The sequence below is a fragment of the Schistocerca americana genome, chromosome 10 (assembly GCF_021461395.2).
Source record: "Schistocerca americana isolate TAMUIC-IGC-003095 chromosome 10, iqSchAmer2.1, whole genome shotgun sequence".
Taxonomy (NCBI): domain Eukaryota; kingdom Metazoa; phylum Arthropoda; class Insecta; order Orthoptera; family Acrididae; genus Schistocerca; species Schistocerca americana.
The window spans coordinates 62,192,993-62,219,628 of NC_060128.1; the positions used below are offsets into that span (position 1 = coordinate 62,192,993).

The window sequence follows — 26,636 nt, forward strand, 5'->3', positions numbered from 1 at the left end:
CTGATGCGGCGGCTGATGGTGTCTGACACCATCAAGTGGTCCCGCGACATTTACGTGGAACACATTACTGGCCACCGCCAGTATGTGTCCCCCTAGACTGTGGCATGCTCTGACGTCAGGCTGCGAGACCTTCGAGACTGCAGTCGTCGGAGAACTTCGAGGTCGGTGCCTTCGTGACGTCGGCGTCGAGATTCTCCTCCACGACGCGGGACCGCGGCGCTACACCATCTTCGCGCCGCACTGCAGCAGTGCCGAGTCAGTAGCGGTGCGTGCGGTGCTGCCTGGTGCCCCTCCCTCCGTGGTGTCCGCCGAATATGGCCCCCACCTCGGTTGGCGCGGTGCTGGGCGGCGCCGAACGTGTGCCTACTGCCCGGCAGTCTCCAGCCAGCGTGGGAAGCAACGCCCTCCTGCCACGACACCCCAGTGACGTCTGCCGCAAGGCGGACAGAGGGGAGAAGTCCGGCTGTGTGTGACCCGCCTGCGTGCGTGGCACACCAGCCGCTGGCAGCCGTGCATGTGCAGTGTGCTGTCAGGGCATGGAGAAGAATGCAATAAATAAAATAGACCCTAAAACTAGGTCCAAACTTTCCCCAGTGTGAATTATCTAAGGCCGCGCCTATCGCGGAATTAATCTTAAGGTAATATACTTAAGCATCCGCGCCTAACGCGGTCTTACAATATCTAAGTAGTGGGCTTAACCCATGAATTAGAATAAGATTCAACTATTTAAGTGCGGTTAGAACCGTTTACTATATATTTTATCTTAAAATTTTCATTAAATTTGTAATACTCGATTTATATAGAGTCATGAATATTCTTTCTTAAATTTATACTTCTTAAAACTGTAACTAAGAATTATCTCGGAAAATAAAAATCTGTTCTTATCAGCTTAATATGGGCTGATATGGGCTGATTTCTGCACCGGGAAGCGGTCGCTTTTATTCTCCTGTTTCAGGTCCGCGACCTGAACAATGGAGCTTGTGGTGACGCTGCCGGCGGAGGTCTTCCGCTGCCGGATCTGCTTCGTCACCAAGGCTGCCGGGAGACCTACTTTTGGCGAGTACAAGGACCACTCGGCCCTTCTCCGCCACTATAGGAGGCTGCACGACCCGGAAACGGTTCCCGTTTTCGAGTGTCAGTTTTGCGGCCGACGCGACCCGCGGCTGAAGACGCTGCGGTTACACCAGCGGCTCTGCAATGCAGATTCCGCAACCCCCGGCGCTGCCAGTCGGGGGAGAGTGAGTATGGGACACGATGCCGTGTCTGGCTCTCTGGGGCACCCAGAGAGGTCAGCCGGCGGGAGGTCACAGGCGAGGGCCCCCGAAGCTAGTAGGACAGGCCCTTCGTCCTTAGTTAGTGCTGGGCGAAAGCCACAGGCGAAAGCGGCTCGGGAAGTTAGTACCATAGGCCGCCTAGCCTTAGATAATAGAGAGGGGCTATGGCCACAGCCCAGTCCGGTCCCCGAAGCTAGTAGGACAGACCGGCCGGACTTAGGATTAACATACGCGGCGGTCCTGACCCGCAGCAGCGTGGTGGGCTCACAGGCTGCCTTGCCCTCACCCTGTGTGAGTGTGCAGGCGTCTGCGACGCCCAGGACGGCGGTGGTTGCCACCCCCGCGTCGTGAGTACTGTGTGTGCGCACGCCGAGGAGGTCTGGCATCCCCCTGCCGACACGCTCCGCGACGTCACCCGCGTCGCCACGAGTGCCGAGCGCAAGTTCGGGAGGTGAAGGCAGCACGCTGCCGACGCCTGCCGCCGAACGCGTCGCTCCGGCCAGAGGCGCAGTGTCCGGCATGGGCCGCGGCTCGCCGCCGCCCGCGCCGGCCATTGCACCCAGTGGCGTACGCTGGCCACGTCGTGCGGCTGCCGCAGGCGCCTCCCGCCCGCCATCTGTCGGGAGCGTGTGTACCGGCCTGGGACTGCCGCCCGCATTCGCTACGCCGCCAACAGGTGGCTCTGCGGTGCGGGCGAACAGTGGCAGGCAGGCTGCCTCGCTCGCCGCGACCATTGGTGTTGTCATTCACGGCGCAGCCGCGCCGCCGGTTGACGCACCAAAGGCCGCGCGCCCGGCGGATGCACCGGATGGTGTGGTGCTTGTGCGGTCGCAGACGTACACGCGCCGCGTTTCCTCTGCCCTGCCGGCGGTTACGTCGAGTGACGCCCGTCACTCCGTCTCCGCTCAGGCAGGTAGTGCTATTAACCCAAAAGCTCCTGTTGCAGATCATGACTGGCACGTAGTCACCCCACGGAGGGACAGACGCCGTGCTGCAGGACGCAGACCACCGCCCCCGGACCGACGGCGCATCATACCGCCCAGTCCGCGTAACAGCGGCCCGGCGCGAGCCAACGCGCCTGGGCGGCCGGCGCGAGCTACACCTCGTGTATCTCGCGCCGGCGGCAGGGCGCGGGCGACCGCTGGGCCATCTGTTGGCGGCGCGGCGAACAACAGCCTCGGTGCGCTGGGCCCGAGCGCCAGGCCGGCGCGAGCTACATCTCGAGACGCCCGGCCGGCGCGGGCTACACCGGCCACCCCTACGACCACTGGTAGCGATCGTCGGGCACCCAGTCCGCGTAACAGCGGCCCGGGGCGAGCCGGCGCGTCCGGTCAGCCGGCGCGAGCTACACCCCGTGTTTCTCGCGCCGGCGGCGGGCCGCTGGCGACCGCCGGGCCATCTGTTGGCGGCGCGGCGAACACCAGCCGCGGTGCGCCCGACCCGAGCGCCAGGCCGGCGCAAGCTACACCGGCCCCTGCTGCTACCGCTGCGCCACCTGTCACCAGCGCGGCGACCGAAAGCAGCACTGAGCGGCCCACGCCAGATGGCAGCACGGCACCACCACCGACGCAGACGACGGAGCGGCGCGACGTGAACGGAGGGACTGCAGCTGCATCTCCGAGAACTGGCAGCAAGAGGAGGAGACGCCGACGCCGTAACAACCGGCCCAGTCCTAACCTTCCGCCGCAAAACTCCCGTCCTACACCGAACCCGACCAACCCTCCTGTACCCTCCGAACAGGGCGCAACTGAGGCAGCTCCGCCCCCCCCTCCCCCGGCCGACGCTCGGCTAACGGAGAGGCAGCGGCGCTGGCTGGCGGCCCTGGAGAGCGTCCACAACCAACCGTGGGACGCATTCGTCGCGGCCGTCGAGGACTTCATCTCCGAGATCGCCGAGACGAAGCCACAACGCCAGGCAGCCGGAGGTCGACAGGATGGGCCACCAGCAGCAGCGCACCGCGGCCAGGGCCGCGCCGACGCTGCTGCCAATCCCCCTCCCCCTGCCCCTACACGCGGCCGCGGTGGGCGGCGCGGTGGACGTGGCGCACGGCGCGCGGCGGCCGCCGAGCGTCGGTACGACGCGAATGCAGCGTCTGAGATTCAGAAGCTATACCGCGCGGACCGGCGCAAGGCGATGCAGCGCGTCCTTGGCGAGACGTCACCGTACTGCCAAATCGATGGCAGCGTGCTCACGGAGCACTTTAAAAAGATCTATGGTAAATCTGACTTCTCTCTTTCAGATGCACCAGCTGCTGTCCCGGACTTTGCCGCCACCACGCCTCCTGATGTCAGCGAGGAGGTCCTGCTGCCGATCACACCTTCAGAGGTGCAACAGCGGCTCCAGAAGGCGAGCAATACTGCGCCTGGGGCAGACGGAGTCACCTACTCGGACTTGCGACGTGAGGATCCTGGCTGCCACGTGCTAGCTAAGATCTTCTCGCGCTGCTGGAAAGAGCGGAAGACTCCGGTGCAGTGGAAAATATCCACTACCGTCCTCATCCACAAGAAAGGGGACGTCTCGGACGTGACAAACTGGCGGCCTTTAGCATTGAGCTCTACCATCTCTAAGCTCTTTGCTGCAATCGTTGCGGACCGCACTTCTCTCTGGGCAGAGCGGTTGAACCTGCTCTCCCCAGAACAGAAGGGTTTCCGCACCTTTGAAGGCTGCTACGAGCACAACTTCATTGTGCAGACGGCAATTGACGATGCAAGGCGCAGGGGAGGCCAAGCATGCTTTGCTTGGCTTGATCTGGCGAATGCTTTCGGTTCAGTGCCTCACGCTCACCTCCTTGGAGTACTGAGCAGGATGGGACTACCAGAGCAATTGCACCATCTAATTGCCGACATGTACGATGGTTGCTCCACCCGCGTCCGTACATCTGACGGACTAACGGAGGAGATAGAGATCCAGGCAGGGGTCAAGCAGGGCTGTCCACTGTCGCCCATCGTCTTTAATCTCGCGCTCGAGCCGGTACTTCGCGCCGCAACCTCACTCAGAAATGAGTGTGGTATTCCGCTTAGCGGCGTCAGTGTGAGTGCACTGGCGTATGCGGACGATATCGTGCTTCTGGCGCGGGATTCAGAGGCGATGCAGACGCTCCTCAATGTTGTGGGTGAGGCGGCGACGTGGGCCGGGCTTACCTTCAAGCCGTCGAAGTGTGCCACGCTTCACATCCGCCGTCGGCAGACACTAGGCTCGGTATTCGCCCTGCAAGGGGGAGAACCAGCCGTGCTCGGTGCGGGTGACGCCTACCTCCATCTTGGCGTCCCCACCGGGTACAAAGTCACGCAGACGCCAACGGATGCGATCGCGGCAATTCGACGCGACTTGCAGCACCTGGACGCTTCCCTGCTGGCTCCCTGGCAGAAGATTGACGCTGTGCGTGTCTTTCTCCTCCCCAGGCTTGACTTTGTCATGCGGGGCGGAGCGGTACGCAAGGGGCCGCTATCTGCACTCGACAAGGCAGTGAAAGCGGCTGTCAAATCATGGCTGTTCCTCCCACAGCGTGCGTCCACCGAACAGCTGTACCTCGCGCTGGGAGAGGGAGGATGCGGCCTGACGCCGCTCGCGGACGCTGCGGACATCTCGACGATCGTCCATGGCTTCCGCATGCTGCACTGCGACGACGCCACCGTCCGCGACATCGCCTGGGCCACACTAACTACGGCCGCGCGCCGCCGACTGGGGAGGGAGCCGAGTCGTTTCGACTTGGCCACCTACCTTAGCGGCAGCACTGAGGGTGACCTCGCACGCGACGGAGGTGACATCCAGTCACTGTGGACGCGCGTCAGGAACGCCACAAGGCGCCTAGCGCCGCGTGGCGTCACCTGGCGCTGGAGTGAACTGCTTTGTGAGTTGCAGGTGGAGGTCGGCGGCCGACCCGCCATCGCTGACGACGCGGAACACGGCGGCATCGGAGGGGTGACGCAGCCGGCCACGGAGGGGACGGCGCCTGGGACTACACGACACCTCGATGATGGCGACGATGGACCGCAATACGATGATGACAGCGTGGGACGCACCGCCAACACTGGCGTCGAGCATGTCCGGGTGGGAGGGGGCGCCAAACGTCTTCTCTCGCGGACGCTCCGCGAGTGTCTGAGGCAGCGCCTGCGCCACATCCTACTCAGGAAACCGGACCAGGGGAAGGTGTTTGAGTGCACCAGGGAATCCACAGCGTCCAACCACTTCATGGCGGGAGGAAAATACACGCGCTTCGCAGACTGGTGCTTTATACATCGCGCCAGGCTCGGAGTCGTGCCTCTCAACGGCAGCCGCCGATTTGATGGGCGGGCAAACAACAACAAAGCCTGCCGACGCTGTGGCCACAACAACGAGACGCTCCCGCACGTGATCAACACGTGTATGGTGCACTCAGCAGCCCTGCAGTATCGCCACAACGCGGTCCTCAACCGCCTTGTGACAGCAGTCGCTGGGCGGCCAAGAAGAGGAAACACTGCTGTTCCTGACATCTGGATCAACCAAGCCGTCATAGGGGACAGCAGTGGGCTGCGTACGGACCTCGTAATAACTGACGAGGCCGCGAAGACTGTGACCATCGTCGATGTGACAATCCCCTTCGAGAATAGGCGGATTGCGCTCGACAACGCTCGGCAACTGAAGAGGATAAAGTACGCCGACGTTGCGCGCGGATTAGCCGCTCGCGGCTACTCCGTCACTGTCGACGCCCTGGTTGTCGGCAGTCTGGAGGCGTGGGACCGCCAGAACGATGCAGTGCTTCGGCACCTAGGCATCGCTAGCCGCTACTGCCAACTGATGCGGCGGCTGATGGTGTCCGACACCATCAAGTGGTCCCGCGACATTTACGTGGAACACATTACTGGCCACCGCCAGTATGTGTCCCCCTAGACTGTGGCATGCTCTGACGTCAGGCTGCGAGACCCTCGAGACTGCAGTCGTCGGAGAACTTCGAGGACGGTGCCTTCGTGACGTCGGTGTCGAGATTCTCCTCCACGACGCGGGACCTGCGGCGCTACACCATCTTCGCGCCGCACTGCAGCAGTGCCGAGTCAGTAGCGGTGCGTGCGGTGCTGCCTGGTGCCCCTCCCTCCGTGGTGTCCGCCGAACATGGCCCCCACCTCGGTTGGCGCGGTGCTGGGCGGCGCCGAACGTGTGCCTACTGCCCGGCAGTCTCCAGCCAGCGTGGGAAGCAACGCCCTCCTGCCACGACACCCCAGTGACGTCTGCCGCAAGGCGGACAGAGGGGAGAAGTCCGGCTGTGCGTGACCCGCCTGCGTGCGTGGCACACCAGCCGCTGGCAGCCGTGCATGTGCAGTGTGCTGTCAGGGCATGGAGAAGAATGCAATAAATAAAATAGACCCTAAAACTAGGTCCAAACTTTCCCCAGTGTGAATTATCTAAGGCCGCGCCTATCGCGGAATTAATCTTAAGGTAATATACTTAAGCATCCGCGCCTAACGCGGTCTTCCAATATCTAAGTAGTGGGCTTAACCCACGAATTAGAATAAGATTCAACTACTTAAGTACGGTTAGAACCGTCTACTATATATTTTAACTTAAATTTTCATTAAATTTGTAAAACTCGCATTGTGTAGAGTCATGGATATTCTTTCTTAAATTTATACTTCGTAAATCTGTAACTAAGAATTATCTCGGAAAATAAAAATCTGTTCTTATCAGCTTAATATGGGCTGATTACTGCACTGGGAAGCGGTCGCTTTATTCTCCTGTTTCAGGTCCGCGACCTGAACAATGGAGCTTGTGGTGACGCTGCCGGCGGAGGTCTTCCGCTGCCGGATCTGCTTCGTCACCAAGGCTGCCGGGAGACCAACTTTTGGCGAGTACAAGGACTACTCGGCCCTTCTCCGCCACTACAGGAGGCTGCACGACCCGGAAACGGTCCCCGTTTTCGAGTGTCAGTTTTGCGGCCGACACGACCCGCGGCTGAAGACGCTGCGTCTGCACCAGCGGCTCTGCAATGCAGAGTCCGCAACCCCCGGCGCTGCCAGTCGGGGGAGAGTGGGTATGGGACACGATGCCGTGTCTGGCTCTCTGGGGCACCCAGAGAGGTCGGCCAGCGGGAGGTCACAGGCGAGGGCCCCCGAAGCTAGTAGGACAGGCCCTTCGTCCTTAGTTAGTGCTGGGCGAAAGCCACAGGCGAAAGCGGCCCGGGAAGTTAGTACCACAGGCCGCCTAGCCTTAGATAATAGAGAAGGGCTATGGCCACAGCCCAGTCCGGTCCCCGAAGCTAGTAGGACAGACCGGCTGGACTTAGGACTAACCTATGCGGCGGTCCTGACCCGCAGCAGCGTGGTGGGCTCACAGGCTGTGCGTACTGTGTGTGTGCACGCCGAGGAGGTCTGGCATCCCCCTGCCGATACGCTCCGCGACGTCAACCGCATCGCCACGAGTGCCGAGCGCAAGTTCGGGAGGTGAAGGCAGCACGCTGCCGACGCCTGCCGCCGAACGCGTCGCTCCGGCCAGAGGCGCAGTGTTTGGCAAAGGCCGCGGCTCGCCGCTGCCCGCGCCGGCCATAGCACCCAGTGGCGTACGCTGGCCACGTCGTGCGGCTGCCGCAGGCGCCTCCCGAGCGCCAGGCCGGCACAAGCTACGCCGGCCCCTGCTGCTACCGCTGCGCCACCTGTCACCGGCGCGGCGATCGAAAGCAGCACTGCGCGACCCACGCCAGATGGCAGCACGGCACCATCACCGATGCAGACGACGGAGCAGCGCAACGTGAAGGGAGGGACTGCAGCTGCATCTTCGAGACGTGGCAGCAAGAAGAGGAGATGCCGACGCCGTAACAACCGTCCCAGTCCTGATCCTCCGCCGCAAAACTCCCGTCCTTCACCAAACCTGACAGACCCCCCTGTACCCTTGGAACATGGCGCAACTGAGGCAGCTTTGCCCCCCCCCCCCCTCCCCCGGCCGACGCTCGGCTAACGGAGAGGCAGCGGCGCTGGCTGGCGGCCCTGGAGAGCGCCCACGACAAGCAGTGGGACGCATTCGTCGCGGTCGTCGAGGACTTCATCTCCGAGATCGCCGAGACGAAGCCACAACGCCAGGCAGCCGGAGGTCGACAGGATGGGCCACCAGCAGCAGCGCACCGCGGCCAGGGCCGCGCCGACGCTGCTGCCAATCCCCCTCCCCCTGCCCCTACACGCGGCCGCGGTGGGCAGCGCGGTGGACGTGGCGCACGGCGCGCGGCGGCTGCCGAGCGTCGGTACGACGCGAGTGCAGCGTCTGAGATTCAGAAGCTGTACCGTGCGGACCGGCGCAAGGCGATGCAGCGCGTCCTTGGCGAGACGTCGCCGTACTGCCAAATCAATGCCAACGTGCTCACGGAGCACTTCAAGAAGATCTACGCTAAATCTGACTTCTCTGTTTCAGATGCACCAGCTGCTGTCCCGGACTTTGCTGCCACCACGCCTCCTGATGTCAGCGAGGAGGTCCTGCCGCCGATCACCCCCTCAGAGGTGCAACAGCGGCTCCAGAAGGCGAGCAATACTGCCCCTGGGTCAGACGGAGTCACCTACTCGGACTTGCGACGTGAGGATCCTGGCTGCCACGTGCTAGCTAAGATCTTCTCGTGCTGCTGGAATGAGTGGAAGACTCCGGTGCAGTGGAAAGTATCCACTACCGTCCTCATCCACAAGAAAGGGGACGTCTCGGACGTGACAAACTGGCGGCCTTTAGCATTGAGCTCTACCATCTCTAAGCTCTTTGCTGCAATCGTTGCGGACCGCACAACCCTCTGGGCAGAGCGGTTGAACCTGCTCTCCCCAGAACAGAAGGGTTTCCGCACCTTTGAAGGCTGCTATGAGCACAATTTCATTGTGCAGACGGCAATTGATGATGCAAGGCGCAGGGGAGCCCAAGCATGCTTTGCCTGGCTTGATCTGGCGAATGCTTTCGGCTCAGAGCCTCACGCTCACCTCCTTGGAGTACTGAGCAGGATAGGACTGCCAGAGCAATTGCATCAGCTAACTGCCGATATGTACAATGGTTTCTCCACCCGCGTCCATACATGTGACGGACTCACGGAGGAGATAGAGATCCAGGCGGGGGTCAAGCAGGGCTGTCCACTCTCGCCCATTGTCTTTAATCTCGCGCTCGAACCGGTACTTCGCGCCGCAACCTCACTCAGAAATGAGTGTGGTATTCCGCTTAGCGGCGTCGGTGTAAACGCACTGGCGTATCCGGACGATATTGTGCTTCTGGCGTGGGATTCAGAGGCGATGCAGACGCTCCTCAATGTTGTGGGTGAGGCGGCGACGTGGGCCGGGCTTACCTTCAAGCCGTCGAAGTGTGCCACGCTTCACATCCGCCGTCGGCAGACACTAGGCTCGGTATTCGCCTTGCAAGGGGGAGAACCAGCCGTGCTCGGTGCGGGTGACGCCTACCTCCATCTTGGGGTTCCCACCGGGTACAAAGTCACGCAGACGCCAACGGATGCGATCGCGGCAATTCGACGCGACTTGCAGCACCTGGACGCCTCCCTGCTCGCTCCCTGGCAGAAGATTGACGCTGTGCGTGTCTTCCTCCTCCCTAGGCTTGACTTTGTCATGCGGGGCGGAGCGGTACGCAAGGGGCCGCTATCTGCACTCGACAAGGCAGTGAAAGCGGCTGTCAAATCGTGGCTCTTCCTTCCACAGCGTGCGTCCACTGAACAGCTGTACCTCGGGCTGGGAGAGGGAGGATGCGGCCTGCGGACATCTCGACGATCGTCCACGGCTTCCGCATGCTGCACTGCGACGACGCCACCGTCCGCGACATCACCTGGGCCACACTATCCACGGCCGCGCACCGACGACTGGGGAGGGAGCCGAGTCGATCCAACTTGGCCACCTACCTTAGCGGCAGCACTGAGGGTGACCTCGCACGTGACGGTGGTGACATCCAGTCACTGTGGACACGCGTCAGGAACGCCACAAGGCGCCTAGCGCCACATGGCGTCACCTAGCGCTGGAGTGAACTGCTCTCTGAGTTGCAGGTGGAGGTCGGCAGCCGGCCCCCCATCGCTGACGACGCGGAACACGGCGGCATCGGAGGGGTGACGCAGCCGGCCACGGAGGGTACGGCGCCTGTGACTACAAGACACCTCGATGATGGCGGCGATGGACCGCAACACGATGACAGCGTGGGACGCACTGTCAACACTGGCATCGAGCATGTCCGGGTGGGAGGGGGCGTCAAACGTCTCCTCTCGCGGACACTCAGCGAGTGTCTGAGGCAGCGCCTGCGCAACCTCCTACTCAGGAAACCTGACCAGGGGAAGGTGTTCGAGTGTACCAGGTAGTCCACAGCGTCCAACCACTTCATAGCGGGAAGCAAATACACGCGCTTCGCAGACTGGCGCTTTATACATCGTGCCAGGCTCGGAGTCTTGCCTCTCAACGGCTGCCGCCGTTTTGATGGGCGGGCAAACAACAACAAAGCCTGCCGACGCTGTGGCCACAACAATGAGACGCTCCCGCACGTGATTAATGCGTGCATGGTGCACTCAGCAGCCCTGCAGTATCGCCACAACGCGGTCCTCAACCGCCTCGCGACAGCAGTCGCTGGGCGGCCAAGGAGAGGAAACACTGCTGTTCCTGACATCAGGATCAACCAAGCCGTCATAGGGGACAGCAGTGGGCTGCGTCCGGACCTCGTAATAACCGACGAGGCCGCGAAGACTGTGACCATCGTCGATGTGACGATCCCCTTTGAAAATAGGCGGATGAGCTATCGGCCTGGGCCATAGCTCATGCAAGATTGGAAGGCCGCGTAATGGAGTTAACAAAGGAAAACGAAAGGCTAAGAAAGCAACCTAGTAAGACTTGGGGGGGCTGTGGCTGCAAAGGAGCCAACTAAACAGACTTCAACAAAGGACACTATAGGAAAAGTTGCCAAACGGTCAGACACAGCAGTCTTCTTGAGGACTCTGCCTGGCCAAGACACCAGCGTAAAGAGAATCCAAGAGCTGCTAACAACAACAATAGACCCAGTGAAGGATAAAATCAAAATCAAAAAGGTCAAACCCAGTAGAAATTCTGTTATTGTGGAAGTTGCTAGTGAGGAGGACAAAGAGAAACTTTTAAATAGTCAAAAATTAAATGCAGTCGTTAAGTGTGAACCACCCAGAAAAAGAAACCCTTTAATAATATTATACGATGTACCCACGGTTATGACCAATGAGGAGCTACATGAGACAGATCACAAAATTTCGATGATATCAATGAGCAAGAATTCAAAAACTCTTGTAAGCTGAAATTTAAAACAGGACCTCGAGATCGCGATGTGGTACATCACGTGGCCGAGGTCTCTGCGCAATTATGGAAAAGGATAAGAACAATGGGCAGACTATATGTAGGCTTTCATGCCATTAACACCAGGGACTACATTGTGGTACCTCGCTGCCATAACTGTGGCGACCTGGACCACATTCTGGGCACTGCACCAGGGGGTCGGCTTGCTCCAGGTGCGGTGAGAGTGGTCACAACCGCAAGGAATGTAAAACAACAGGGGTCTGCATTCCGTGTAAAAATCGGGGAAAGAAATCCTGTGGTGCCACGGGACGGAACTGCCCCACTTACCGGATGCTTGAACAACGCCTGATCTCAAGAATTGACTATGGCTGAGCAGAGCGCAGCTAACAGGATGCTCAAACACAAGTCCCCGAGTAAAAGAAGGAGGGATGCTGTGAGGGCTAATAAATTTAAGGAATTTCTAAGGTCGCTTTCGGGCACCTCAAACATCATGACAGTTGAGAGGGAAATTCAAACAGATCCCTTTATGGTGGACAGATGCATACAAACTGATTCTCTGGACAGATTCTCCCCTAAACCGGGGAGAAAGGCCGAACAACAACCTTCAACGGCAGAAGCATCCTGTAGTGGTGGCGGCCTCCCTGGCCCCTACACACGAAGCTGTACAAACCAAACAACCTCTCCAAGAAAGTACAGTTACTAGCACCAGCACCAACCCAACTGAGGCAGATACCCCAGATCCGATTAGGGTGTATCCCAATATAGAATTCACAATGCAACTGGCAAGATTGGAGCAGCCGGCTATCCTGACCACTGCCGTAAGACATGTGGTCCGGGTAGGACACGAGGACGGAAGAAAGGTCACCTTCTCAGTAATGGAGGCTGTGGATAGAATACAATTAAAGTCAGTGAATCTTCCCACTGACTTCGGGGCCCTGCGAGACTGACTTAAGAAAGTGTTTGACAGACGTGGGGAGAAATTTGACTTAAATGACATCTACACTCAATCAGTCCTAGCTCATGGTCGAATCGCTTTTGATTGGAGCAAGACTTGGCCTGACGATAGAATGCACACTTACTTCCCATAATGACAAAATTAACTGTTGGACAGTTGAACACGCATAACAGCAGACTTGTGATGCAGGAGCTCCTAAGAGAGGTGGAGGAGAAGAGGCTTGACGTACTCTGCTTGCAGGAGCCGTACTCTCAAGCTGGAAAACTCTCATTTGCAGCCGCTACATGGCAGATAACTAGTAGTGGGGAAGCCCCCAAAGCGGCAATTGTCATCACAAACCAGTCTCTACGAGCAACAACACTTGCACAGTTTTCTACCAGTCACTGCAACGTCGTGGAGGTACAGGCTCCCATGGGAATTATAACCTTTATAAACATGTACTTTCAATACGGGGATAACATCGAACAACATCTGGATCACCTGACCAGAGTAGCCACGGCGTTGCGAGGTCGCAAACTGGTTATAACAGCAGATATAAATGCAAAATCCCCCCTGTGGTACAGTGGCACAAGAGATCAAAATGGTGAAAAAGTAGAGGAAATGATTATGGCTCTACGACTTGTGGTTGCAAATAGACCTGGCAACCCTCCCACTTACGCAGGGGGAGGGGGGCGCGGCACCAATATAGATGTAATGCTAGTTACACCAAATTCTGCCAACATCATTCAGAATTGGGAAGTCAAGGAAAACGCGACTACAAGCGACCATAATCTTATAATGTTCAGCTTAGGAAATGGAGGTTGTCACTGGACCGCAGGGTGGGAGTTGCAACTGAATTTCAAGAGAGCTGACTGGGAGAGACTAGCGAGAGAGTGCGACATTCCTCCACTGCCAGAAGGTGATGCACAACAGGACTTGGACATAGACAAGCGGGCCGAAGAACTGGTAGGCGCAGTAACCAGAGCGGTCAAGGCAGTTGTTCCAACCAGGAGGAGAGCCATGGCGGCCTCCCCGTCACCATGGTCAGCTGAACTTCAGGAAATGCGTCAGTCTGTCAGAAGGCTGAGGAGGCACTACCAGCGCAGTGTTGTCTGGTGGGAAAAACAACGATGGTTACAGCTATACCGGGAGGCAAAAGACAAATTCCAAGAAGAACTAAAGGAAATCAGACTACGTAGTTGGGAAAGATTTGTGCTGGACCAGCTGGCCCTGGATCCATGGGGAATACCCTACAAACTAGTGAGGGAAAAGATCCGGACCCAATGATGCTATCAACGGTCAGGCGCGGGGATGGGATGACAGAGTCCTGGCAGGAGACTGCCGAGGTTCTTCTCCGATCCCTGCTCCCTGACGACGATGAGGCCAGCGACACGGAGGGACAGTCCCAGTTACGAAATCAAGATCTGGACAGAGTTGCTAACAACAGGGCAGTCTACCCCTTCTCTGAAGAGGAGGTGGCTGGCCACATTGAAGCACTGAAAACAGGAAAAGCCCCCGGCCCAGACGGCATTGTGGCGGAGGTGGTGCAGTTCCTGGCACCTCAACTGGTGGCACCACTAACCCAGTTGTATAATGAATGCCTACGACAGGAAAAATTCCCGAAAATTTGGAAAGAGGCAAACGTTGTCATAATCAAAAAGGGACCCAACAAGGACCCAGCGGATGTTAAGTCTTATAGGCCGATTTGCCTATTGAATATCCTTGGGAAATTATTCGAAAAACTGCTAGCTGACAGACTGACTGCACACCGAGTGCTGTGTGGGATGAGTGGCAGGCAGTTTGGCTTCAGGCCGGGGCGATCGGCAACTAATGCGATCGCTCTGGCGGCTGAGGTCTGCGACTCTACCCCGTACAAGTACGTGGTTGGCATCATGGTTGACATCAGTGGCGCCTTTGACAACCTGTGGTGGCCTTCGCTCTTCTCCTGCTTGCGGGAGGAGTGTCCAGGGTCGCTATATGGTTGTCTGAGGAGCTATTGTGAAGGGCGGGAGGTCTGGCTATCATCCCCTAGCGGCAGAGTAGGAAAATCCATAACTAAGGGATGTCCCCAGGGCTCCGTACTAGATCCCCTGTTCTGGGACATCCATATGGAACCGCTTTTAGACAGTTTGGAACAGAGTGAAGAAGTGCTAGAGGTGATAGCCTACGCGGATGACCTCCTCTTGCTGGTCGGCGGCCGAAGCCGCGAGGACATCGAACCAAAAATAGACAGAGCGACGACCAAATTACAACTGTGGTTCACAAATACTAAGATGACGATCTCACCGACCAAATCGACGTACTTATTACTGAAGGGACAGCTGGCGAGGAACCCTACAGTTAGAATCGGAGGCTCACCAGTAATAAGACGACAAGAGACTCGCTGCCTGGGCGTCATCATCGATGAAAGGTGGAACTTTGGAAAGCACATTGAGTCCGTATCCCAAAAAGCATTGCAATTATTAAACAATCTTACCTCAATAGGTCACAAACGATTTCATCTTCCACCACATCTAATCAAGTTGTATCACAATTGCATATTAACATCAGTAGTGGGTTACGGATCGGGAGTCTGGGCACATAGGCTCACAAGGGTGGTGCCCGCCATGGCAGTGAGAAGAGTACAAAGAAACTTGCTTCTAAGATCCATAGGGGTGTATAGAACTTCTCCAGGAAATGCACTCTTAATAATAATGGGGCTCTGTCCTTTAGACATCAAAATTCGGGAACAAGCAGCTTGGTACTGGGTTAAGAAAGGGAACAACGCGAAAACAGAGAACATCATGGGAATACTGGTAATAGATAAGAGAGAAATACGTAGAAGGGGCGAGGACCTGTGGCAACGGTCTTGGGAAACGGAAGAAACTGGCAGAAGAACCTTTGAGTTCTTGCCAGACGTAAAAGAAAGGTTAGGGATGAAGTACTTTGAGCCAACGCGGGGTCTAATACACTTTCTCACTGGTCATGGGCCCTACCCGACATACTTGTGTCGGTTTGGGAAAAAGGCTACACCCGAGTGCGACTGTGGTGCTTTGGAGGGCACTCCCGACCATGTGGTTTACGAGTGCCCCCTTTTCGATGATGTAGCAATGACACTAAGACAACAACTTCCACACAATAACACACATGACCTATTAAGACACGAAGGAACTTTCGACACTTTAAACAAATTGGCAGACGGGGTGTCACGAAAAGTATTGACAGCATACCTGACTGACTTTCATGATTAAGACATATACCAAATGTGTCCCATTACGAGATACATGAGGGTCGTTCACGATTAGTGACATTTACCGAATGTGTCCAATTACCCTCATCCTATACCGCCTGCATGTGGACAGGTCGACTTCTTAGTTGCAATCCGCCACGTGCAGGACTAGGAGGATCAGGGTATACCAATGAAGACCAAAGCACCGGAATTGACGTAGGTTAGTAGTAGTTGTAGCTTTAGATATAGATATTAAGTTAGGAACCTGCAGCGACAAACAGTCTTGGCCAGCCCAGTGTCAGGGGCACGCTCATCGGGATTAGCTCGATGAGCAGGGCCTAAAGCAGTAGGTTTGTATCTATGCTGACACACCTGTAACGCTGCAGGCAGTTAGGAATTAACTAGTAGGAAGATATTAACAATTAGTAAGTAGAATTTAGCTGTAGTCTGCCTATTGTCTTCTAGTATTCTGTCTGTAGCTTACAATAATTAACATAGCATAATATAATGATAATAATAAACAGAAATAGCTGCTGAACATCATGTATGTAGATCAGTTAAGGCCCACTAATCACTAAGGTAGTGGGTTCTATTGTATAAATATTAATGCTGAATAAAAAAAAACGTACGCCGACGTTGCGCGCGGATTAGCCGCTCGCAGCTATTCCGTCACTGTCGACGCCCTGGTTGTCGGCAGTCTGGGGGCGTGGGACCGCCAGAACGATGCAGTGCTTCGGCACCTAGGCATCGCTAGCCGCTACTGCCAACTGATGCGGCAGCTGATGGTGTCCGACACCATCAAGTGGTCCCGCGACATTTACGTGGAACACATTACTGGCCACCGCCAGTATGTGTCCCCCTAGACTGTGGCATGCTCTGACGTCAGGCTGCGAGACCCTCGAGACTGCAGTCGTCGGAGAACTTCGAGGTCGGTGCCTTCGTGACGTCGGCGTCGAGATTCTCCTCCACGACGCGGGACCTGCGGCGCTACACCATCTTCGCGCCGCACTGCAGCAGTGCCGAGTCAGTAGCGGTGCGTGCGGTGCTGCCTGGTGCCCCTCCCTCCGTGGTGTCCGCAGAATATGGCCCCCACCTCGGTTGGCGCGGTGCTAGGCGGCGCCGAAAGTGTGCCTACTGCCCGGCAGTCTCCAGCCAGCGTGGGAAGCAACGCCCTCCTGCCACGACACCCCAGTGACGTCTGCCGCAAGGCGGACAGAGGGGAGAAGTCCGGCTGTGCGTGACCCGCCTGCGTGCGTGGCACACCAGCCGCTGGCAGCCGTGCATGTGCAGTGTGCTGTCAGGGCATGGAGATGAATGGAATAAAACAAAATAGATCCCAAAACTAGCTCCAAACCTTTCCCTGCCTGAAATAACTAGGGCCGCGCCTAACGTGGGATTAATCTTAAGGTGACATACTTAAGCATCCGCGCCTAATGCGGCCTTCCAATATTTAAGTAGTGGGCTTAACCCACGAATTAGAATAAGATTCAACTATTTAAGTGCGATTAGAACCATCTACTATATATTTTAACTTAAATTTTCATTAAATTTGTAAAACTCGCATTGTATAGAGTCATGGATATTCTTTCTTAAATTTATACTTCGTAAAACTGTAACTAAGAATTATCTCGGAAAATAAAAATCTGTTCTTATCAGCTTAATATGAGCTGATATGGGCTGATTACTGCACCAGGAAGCAGTCGCTTTTATTCTCCTGTTTCAGGTCCGCGACCTGAACAATGGAGCTTGTGGTGACGCTGCCGGCGGAGGTCTTCCGCTGCCGGATCTGCTTCGTCACCAAGGCTGCCGGGAGACCAACTTTTGGCGAGTACAAGGACCACTCGGCCCTTCTCCGCCACTACAGGAGGCTGCACGACCCGGAAACGGTCCCCATTTTCGGGTGTCTGTTTTGCGGCCGACGCGACCCGCGGCTGAAGATGCTGCGTGCACATCTGCGGTTCTGCAATGCAGAGTCCGCCACCCCCGGCGCTGCCAGTCGGGGGAGAGTGAGTATGGGACACGATTCTGTGTCTGGCACTCTGGGGCACCCAGAGAGGTCGGCCGGCGGGAGGTCACAGGCGAGGGCCCCCGAAGCTAGTAGGACAGGCCCTTCGTCCTTAGTTAGTGCTGGGCGAAAGCCACAGGCGAAAGGGGCCCGGGAAGTTAGTACCACAGGCCGCCTAGCCTTAGATAATAGAGAGGGGCTATGGCCACAGCCCAGTCCGGTCCCCGAAGCTAGTAGGACAGACCGGCTGGACTTAGGTTTAACTTACGCGGCGGTCCTGACCCCATAGCAGCGTGGTGAGCTCACAGGCTGCCTTGCCCTCACCCTGTCTGAGTGTGCAGGCGTCTGCGACGCCCAGGACGGCGGTGGTTGCTACCCCCGCGTCGTGTGTACTGTGTGTGCGCACGCCGAGGAGGTCTGGCATCCCCCTGCCGACACGCTCTGCGACGTCAACCGCGCCGCCACGAGTGCCGAGCGCAAGTTCGGGAGGTGAAGGCAGCACGCTGCCGACGCCTGCCGCCGAACGCGTCGCTCCGGCCAGAGGCGCAGTGTCCGGCAAAAGCCGCGGCTCGCCACTGCCCGCGCCGGCCATTGCACCCAGTGGCATACGCTGGCCACGTCGTGCGGCTGCCGCAGACGCCTCCCGCCCGCCATCTGTCGGGAGCGTGGGTACCGGCCTGGGACTGCCGCCCGCATTCGCTACGCCGCCAACAGGTGACTCTGTGATGCGGGTGGGCAGTGGCAGGCGGTTTGCCTCGCTCGCCGCGGCCGTTGGTGGTCATTCACGGCGCAACCGCGCCGCTGGTTGACGCACCATAGGCCGCGCGCCCGGCGGATGCACCGGATGGTGTGGTGCTTGTGCGGTCGCAGACGTACACGCGCCGCGTTTCCTCTGCCCTGCCGGCGCCTACGTCGAGTGACGCCCGTCACTCCGTCTCCGCTCAGGCAGGGAGTGCTATTAATCAAAAAGCTCCTGTTTCAGACAATGAGTGGCATATAGTCACCCCACGGAGGGACAGACGCCGTGCTGCAGGACGCAGACCACCGCTTCCGGACCGACGGCGCATTATACCGCCCAGTCCGCGTAACAGAGGCCCGGCGCGAGCTACACCTCGTGTTTCTCGCGCCCGCGGCGGGCCGCTGGCGACCGCCGGGCCATCTGTTGGCGGCGTGGCGAACAACAGGCGCGGTGCGCCTGACCCGAGCGCCAAGCCACCAGCAGCAGCGCACCGCGGCCAGGGCCGCGCCGACGCTGCTGCCAATCCCCCTCCCCCTGCCCCTACACGCGGCCGCAGTGGGCAGCGCAGTGGACGTGGTGCACGGCGCGCGGCGGCCGCCGAGCGTCGGTACGACGCGAGTGCAGCGTCAGATTCAGAAGCTGTACCGCGCGGACCAGCGCAAGGCGATGCAGCACGTCCTTGGCGAGACGTCGCCGTACTGCCAAATCAATGGCAACGTGCTCACGGAGCACTTCAGGAAAACATACACTAAGTCTGACTTTTATGTTTCAGATGCACCAGCTGCTGTCCCGGACTTTGCCGCCACCACGCCTCCTGATGTCAGCGAGGAGGTCCTGCCGCCGATCACCCCTTCAGAGGTGCAACAGCGGCTCCAGAAGGCGAGCAATACTGCTCCTGGGGCAGACGGAGTCACCCACTCCGACTTGCGACGTGAGTATCCTGGCTGCCATGTGCTAGCTAGGATCTTCTCGCGCTGCTGGAATGAGCGGAAGACTCCGGTGCAGTGGAAAGTATCCACTACCGTCCTCATCCACAAGAAAGGGGACGTCTCGGACGTGATGAACTGGCAGCCTTTAGCATTGAGCTCCACCGTCTCTAAGCTCTTTGCTGCAATCGTTGCGGATCGTACAACCCTCTGGGCAGAGCGTTTGAACCCGCTCTCCCCAGAACAGAAGGGTCTCCGCACTTTTGAAGGCTGCTATGAGCACAACTTCATTGTACAGACGGCGATTGATGATGCAAGGCGCAGGGGAGGCCAAGCATGCTTTGCTTGGCTTGACCTGGCGAATGCTTTCGGCTCAGTGCCTCACGCTCACCTCCTTGGAGTACTGAGCGGGATGGGACTACCAGAGCAATTGCACCACCTAATTGCCGATATGTACAATGGTTGCTCCACCCGCGTCCGTACATCTGACGGAGGAGATTGAGATCCAGGCGGGGGTCAAGCAGGGCTGTCCACTGTCGCCCATCGTCTTTAGCCTCGCGCTCGAGCCGGTACTTCGCGCCGCAACCTCGCTCAGAAATGAGTGAGGGTATTCCGCTTAGCGGCGTCAGTGTGAGCCCACTGGCGTATGCGGACGATATTGTGCTTCTGGCGCGGGATTCAGAGGCGATGCAGGGGCTCCTCAATGTTGTGGGTGAGGCGGCGACGTGGGCCGGGCTTACCTTCCAGCCGTCGAACTGTGCCACGCTTCACATCTGCCGTCGGCAGACACTAGGCTCGGTATTCGCCCTGCAAGGGGGAGAACCAGCCGTGCTCGGTGTGGGTGACGCCTACCTCCACCTTGGCGTCCCCACCGGGTACAAAGTCTCGCAGACTAGAAACTCGATTTATAGATTCTAGAAGTGATGGCGCTCACTGTTTGCAGTGGAACAGGATCTTCACTACACATTGCACGCGTTTCCTGAATTATTTATTTTTTTACTATTGTGACAACTATGGTGGGCTATTATTAACAAATGTTTTATTTTATAAATATGAACATTATTGAAAAACAATAGCAATATCACATTTTTAAGAAGTATTATTATTTTTGCAACTTACTTCTAGTAATACAATACCGAAAAATAAGTCGTGTACTGGAATACTTGTGTTCAGTGTGAAGGCGGTCTATTCCACAGTTATCTGTTCTCGACATCATGCCGTTCGGAATGCCCTTATATCATGGATTTCTGCCAGGAAACGCTTCCTACACTTGAAACAAAATATTTACACCTAGAATGTCTCTCACACTGTTTCCTTTGAGGCCTCCTCTTATAGTATTTTCTGCCTGAATATCTTCAAGCCCTATAATTGACGCTGTATCCTCAACAATGTATTCATCTATATCCCTAACATAATTATGAAGAATAATGCAGGCTTTAACAATTTCATTGGCAAAATGGGTTTGGACATTTAATGGTCGATGGAGTATTCTCCATTTGTTTGTAAGAATGCCGAAAGCACATTCTATTTACCTGCTTGATAGGCACAATCGACAGTTTAAGATTCGTTTATCGACTGTTAAATGTGTTTCAGAATAAAGCCTTAGCAGATGTTTATGTAGCCCAAATGCTGCATCACCAACAAATAAATGTGGCACTTTCGGACTTTCTGTGCCTGGTATGCACTTCTCATCAGGTAGAATTTTTGAACTGCTTTCGAGAGATTTCCACAGCTGAGTCTGTTTAAAAATCGATGAGTCACAATCTTTTCCATAGCTACCAATATGCACATAAACAATTCGGTACTTCGTATCTACAATGCCCATTAACACAACTGTGTAGTTGTCTTTATAATTAAAACACACAGATCCATTTTGTATTGGTCTCACAATGCGGACATGTTTTCCATCTACTGCCCCAATGCAATGAGGAAAGTTTGCTGCATGATCAAATCCATTTGCTACTGACTGCCACATTTCATTTGTAAGAGGAGGTATGCACTCGCTTTGCATAACATTCCACAGTGCTCGACGAACTTCTCTAATTATCACTCTTGCGGTTGAGATTCCTACTCTGAAGGAATAATGAAGGTCGGTGAAAGTACATCCACTTGCTAGATATCTGAAAAAAAAATTATTTAAAATGTGAAGAGTTAACGAATTATTATTGACAATTTTTTTGTAATGTAAAATAACTATTGTGTATTTTCTCGTAGCTAATGTAGGCGTTAGCTATTTTCATTTTTAGGTAAGGAAGTGATGAAAAAAGGGCAAAAGAAAGCAAAACTAGTGGGTCACAGGCTAAAAAAAAAGGAAGTACGTATTTCATATTTCATGACGAACTTCAATTTTTTAAAAAAGTATACGAAACAACGGAGACGACAGAAAGTTTCAGCGTAGAAGAAAAGAACAAGGATGAAACTGATGCCCCTTTGCAACCTCAGAACACAGAACATGAAGTAAATGGAACAATTGGAACAAAGGAAAAACCTCTATCCGCCACTCAACTTCGAAAGAACTACAAGAAAATGGACGAAATAGATCGGAAGCTTTTAAAGGCACTGGAAAAAATAGAACCTGGGAAACCAAACTCCCAAATGTCCTACCACAGTCTGTTACCACATACCGAGAAGTTTGATAACAATGAATGGCTACAGTTTCAAATGGATGTTCTTAGAGTGATTTCCAATATTAAGAATCAGAAAGTTGCGCCTCATCACTATCAAAGTCACACCACACAATCTGTTTCCCACATCCAGCAACAGAGCCAATCAACGCCATACCATCTCCAACAGACCAATCCACTGCCACCTCAACGTTTCACTGCTATCACGTCACAGTACTCACAACCACCACATGTCCCACATTATGCCTCACCAACGTTTCCCTCAGTTTCAACTCAATGCGGTAGCGTTCTAGCTTCCCACGCCCGGGTTCGATTCCCGGCGGGGTCAGGGATTTTCTCTGCCTCGTGATGGCTGGGTGTTGTGTGCTGTCCTTAGGTTAGTTAGGTTTAAGTAGTTCTAAGTTCTGGGAGACTGATGACCATAGATGTTAAGTCCCATAGTGCTCAGAGCCTTTTTTTTTTCCAACTCAAAATGCAATATGTACTCCAGTATCCCAGGCAGGGCGAACGCATTCTGCATTCGGAACTCTGCCTTTGTATCCCTCACAAGTTCTACATCTCCCAAATTACGACCCACCATCGATTCCCTCGGTGTCTACCGTAGATGAACTACCTACTCCACCTTCCCAACCCACAAAGGAAACAAAATCTGCAGCTGAACATTATGAAAATTTTCCTTTGAGAGTTGAAGGAGATTTTGAAAGTAGTTCTTCAGTAAATTCGAATTCGTCGACTACAATGGACATCAATTTCTAATACTATATTGTGTACTAATGTGTGCTTGTGTGTTTATTTAAAGTTTTGGTAATGTAGGTTATCTTGTATCTATCTTTGGAATATTATCAATTAATACCGTTACTTTAAAACTAGTTTGAAAATGATTATCCCAAACTTACTTTAGTGTTATTGCCAGCATTTCTACAGGCTGAATACAATTCCTCATTTTGGTATTTTTCTGCTGAACAGTTTCTTTCAACCGCCCATGGAGCCTGAGCCTGTCGAAGGCAGACACCGACATTCTGAAATAATTGAAGAATTTCGTGCCATCCTGCCTCAACTCTTCAAACAACGTGTAGAAAGCTCCAGCCTCCCTTCTTTCATTAATTGGATGAACCCAAATTAACAGATAATAACAATAAACTTATAATTAGCAATTTTTTCATTTCAGACGACATCGTGTACTTAAAAGCAACAAATACTTCGACTAAAGTAGTGAACTTGTGTGAACTGGTTTGATCATGAACAAGCACTCCCAGTAAAAAACTGCCCGACTCGTTTAGATGCCCAAGCACACCACAAAGCGACACACAAAACTGCTGACGACGGAGATTTTACCGCCGCGTGTGTAAATGCTAGGGTTCTGCGAGCGGCGACGGTCAACTGACCGCGGCGGAAAAAATCCGCTGTGTGCGCAACCGGCCTAACGTCTCAGAGTCGTTGGACTGCGACTCCCTGGCTGACTACTTGGACGACAGCGACATCGCGGAGGGCCTGGAGGAACACCTCATTGCCCTCCGTGACGCTGCGGTGGAGGACGACTTACAGTCTGATCCCGTTTTGGTGCCTCGGCGGTTTCTCTACCCGCACGCCGCTGCCGCCGATGACGCAGGGGACGCCATGCAGGTCGAGCTGGAGTCGCGCAAGAGGAAGCCTGCTGCAGCCTCTTCCGACACCGAGGCTGCCTCCACCGCCGCCGCAGAGGGGTTCACCGTCCCCAGGATGACGGCACAACGCCGCCGCATCACCGCCCCACCAGTCATCGCAGTGCAAAATCAGTTTGCACCACTCGCACCCCAAGCCTCCCCCACCCCCTCCCCTCTTATGATCGAATATCAAGAACCCTACAAGACCCTCCTTGACCACCTCACCCATGTAACCGCCTTGGACTTCCGTGTGAAGCCGGTGGGCGAGAATCTGTAGCGTCTTTACCTCGACCCCCAATGACCTCATCATTAAGGTCCTCCATGTCCTTCGAACCCACGCCATAAGTTACTCCCCCCCCCCCCCCCCCCCCCCCCCCCCCCCAGGTCGAAGCAGATCTTGGTTGTCGTTTGCGGCCTCACATTCGAGTATGAGGACGACTACCTCCGGGACACATTACTCGCCCTTAACATTACCCCCAACGTCATTTCCCGCGTCGCCTCCCCCGGTACCAAACTCCCCACCCCCTTTTTCTTTGTTTTTGTTTCTGCCGATGACATCCCAGCCAATCGAGTCCTTCTGACTCTGACCTCCACAACCCGCTGTTCGGTCACAATGGAAAAACCCCGATCCAGACGCCTCATCCTCATTTGCTTCCGGTGCCAGGACCTGGTGTACTTCACAAGTGGTTGCACTCGAGCAGTGTGCTGCGTGCTGCATCAAGTGCGCCAGCAGCCATGAGTCTTGCACCTGCTCCAAACCTCGTGAGGTTCCCCCCACCCTTGCTCGCTGTGGTGATGTCCACACGGCCAATTACCTTGGATACCCACAAATTAAGGCATTCCCCACTAGTCAGCGCCATTTCGCCACCCCTTCCACTGTGGAGCGTCGCGGGATTGGTTACGCGGGTGCCCTTGGGTGGACTGGTCTGCCTGGCCCATCTCCCCCCCCCCCCCGACCTACCCATCTCCCACGAGCTCCCGACCCCACCCCTCCCCCCTCCTCTCCACCACCATTCCCCCTCCTGACACTCTTCCCCCTCCCCCTACCCCCAGCAAGTCATGTGCACCCCTCCTGCCACATGCACATCCTGGTTCTTCCCCCACCCTCCCCCCCTTACCCAGTCTCCCAGGTCTGGTGACCTTGTCTACATCGTCACAGGTGCCTTGACCTCCGCGATCACTGGGGCCCTTGATGCCCTCCTCCACTCCATTCCCCACCAGATTGCTGCTGCCCTTTCCGATTCCCTCTCCCCATCACCGCCACCCTTCCCACCCCCGTAATGGCTATCAGAATCCACAGCGTCACTGTCCTCATCTGGAATGCCAAAGGCATCCACTGCCAACAAGGAGAATTCCGGCAGTTCCTCCTTGACAAGGGGGGTTGATACCTGCCTCATTGCTGAAACCCACCTTAAGCCTGGAGTGAGGGTCCGAGTCCCCAATTTCTGCTACTACCGGACCGATCAGCCCACCGCGTTCGGTGGCGCGGCAGTGTATGCTGGCGCCTCCCTCCACCACCATCCCATTACCCTCCCTGCCCTTGCCACCCTCGAAGCCACTGGTGTCGTGGTGCACACTGTGCGAGGCCCCATCACTTTCGTGGCCCTCTACCGGCGCCCCCGCAGCATCCTCCGTGCCCCCAACATCGCTGAGGTCCTGTCCGTAGGCGACACCCCACATCACGCAAGAAACAGATTGCCCGATCAGTTGGTCTAGCAGGCAACCCTTGTCAGGGAGCGGCCACCAGGCAGCGACAGCGTCACACCCTTACTTGTGGCACCAACCACTAGATGACACTCCGTTCTGCGAAATGTGTGGCAACCTCATCCAAACACAGGCAGCTTTCCACCACCTGGCGTCTGAAGTACAGCTGTTTCTGACATACCAGTGGTGGTGGATCGTGTCGTCATACCGAGTGCCTATGAGTACATCAACTGTGGAAGGACTAGACAAACAAATCCTGAACTAAAAATGTTAAGATTTTCTGTCAAAGATAAAGAAAGGTTACAGAAGTGGATTTTAATTTCGGGTAAACCAATAAATTAGTTAGGAGTAAGAATTAATAAAGAGCCCTATACTATTATTTAAACTAGTTGTCACTTGACAGGCAACGGGCTGCAGGGCTCCCGCCACCAATAAACGAATGGCAGCCCGGCGCTGTCGGCTGCCACTGCGTTGCCACTTCACTCTGCTGAGCTGACTAAGGCATTGTTCCAACCAGCCAGTCCTCAGCGAGCCGTTGTAGACGCACGGGTGAGAGATTTCAGTCACTTGTAGCTTCGCGTGTTTACGATGTCTGATGAAAGCAGTCGCAAGAGAGGGAGGCCGAGGCTGCACACTCCTCGGAAACCTCCAAAAAGTGGTGGACATGGCGTCGCCGTACACAGTCGGGCACATGAATACGTGTGTTCCTTAAGGGAGTATTTTGAGAGAGAGAGAGAGAGAGAGAGAGAGAGATAGATAGATGCAGGAGGGCTTCTCGTTCCTTTGGATAAGGTGGTGGAGCGAACTGCAGCTGCTCTGCAAGTTAGCGAACGATCGGTAATAAGAATCTGCAAGGAGAAATTCACAAAAGAAGGCTCAAGTGAATCATCTAAATTGGAGACACCTGGGAAAAAGAGGCGACTGGAGAAGAGGGTCACAAAACTTGACTCTTTTCAGGAAGATGCCATTTGTCGTCAAATATACACATTTTATTCGAGGAAGGAGTAGCCAGCACTCAAAAAAACTACATGCTACCCTCACAGCGGCTGACCTGTTTCAAGGTAGAAAATCGTCTTTGTTATGAGTCGTGAAAATGTTAGGATTCCCCTGTAAAGCCATCTCTGGCAGAAAGTTACTAATGGAACGCCAAGATACTGCAGCCTGGCGATGCCGCTTCTTAGAGAATTAGTGGGGACAAATTTTGATGATATTGTTTGGCTTGATGAAACGTAGGTGACTGCAGTACACACACACAAAAAAAAAGACGATACCATCAGCGGTAATATGGCAGCTCCGATCGGCAGAGCAAAAAGGATAATTGTAGCACATGCCGGAAATTAAAAAGGT

General features: G+C 55.4%; 1 protein-coding gene across 1 annotated transcript; it reads left to right on the top strand.

The window, feature by feature from the left end:
* Positions 1-17,387: 17,387 nt before the first annotated feature.
* LOC124552668 lies at positions 17,388-19,820 on the top strand. The gene is made up of 3 exons (XM_047126991.1): positions 17,388-17,654; positions 17,995-18,423; positions 18,687-19,820. Exons 1-3 carry the CDS (start codon positions 17,388-17,390, stop codon positions 19,818-19,820), a joined length of 1,830 nt encoding a protein of 609 aa, XP_046982947.1.
* The last annotated feature ends 6,816 nt before the right edge of the window (positions 19,821-26,636 follow it).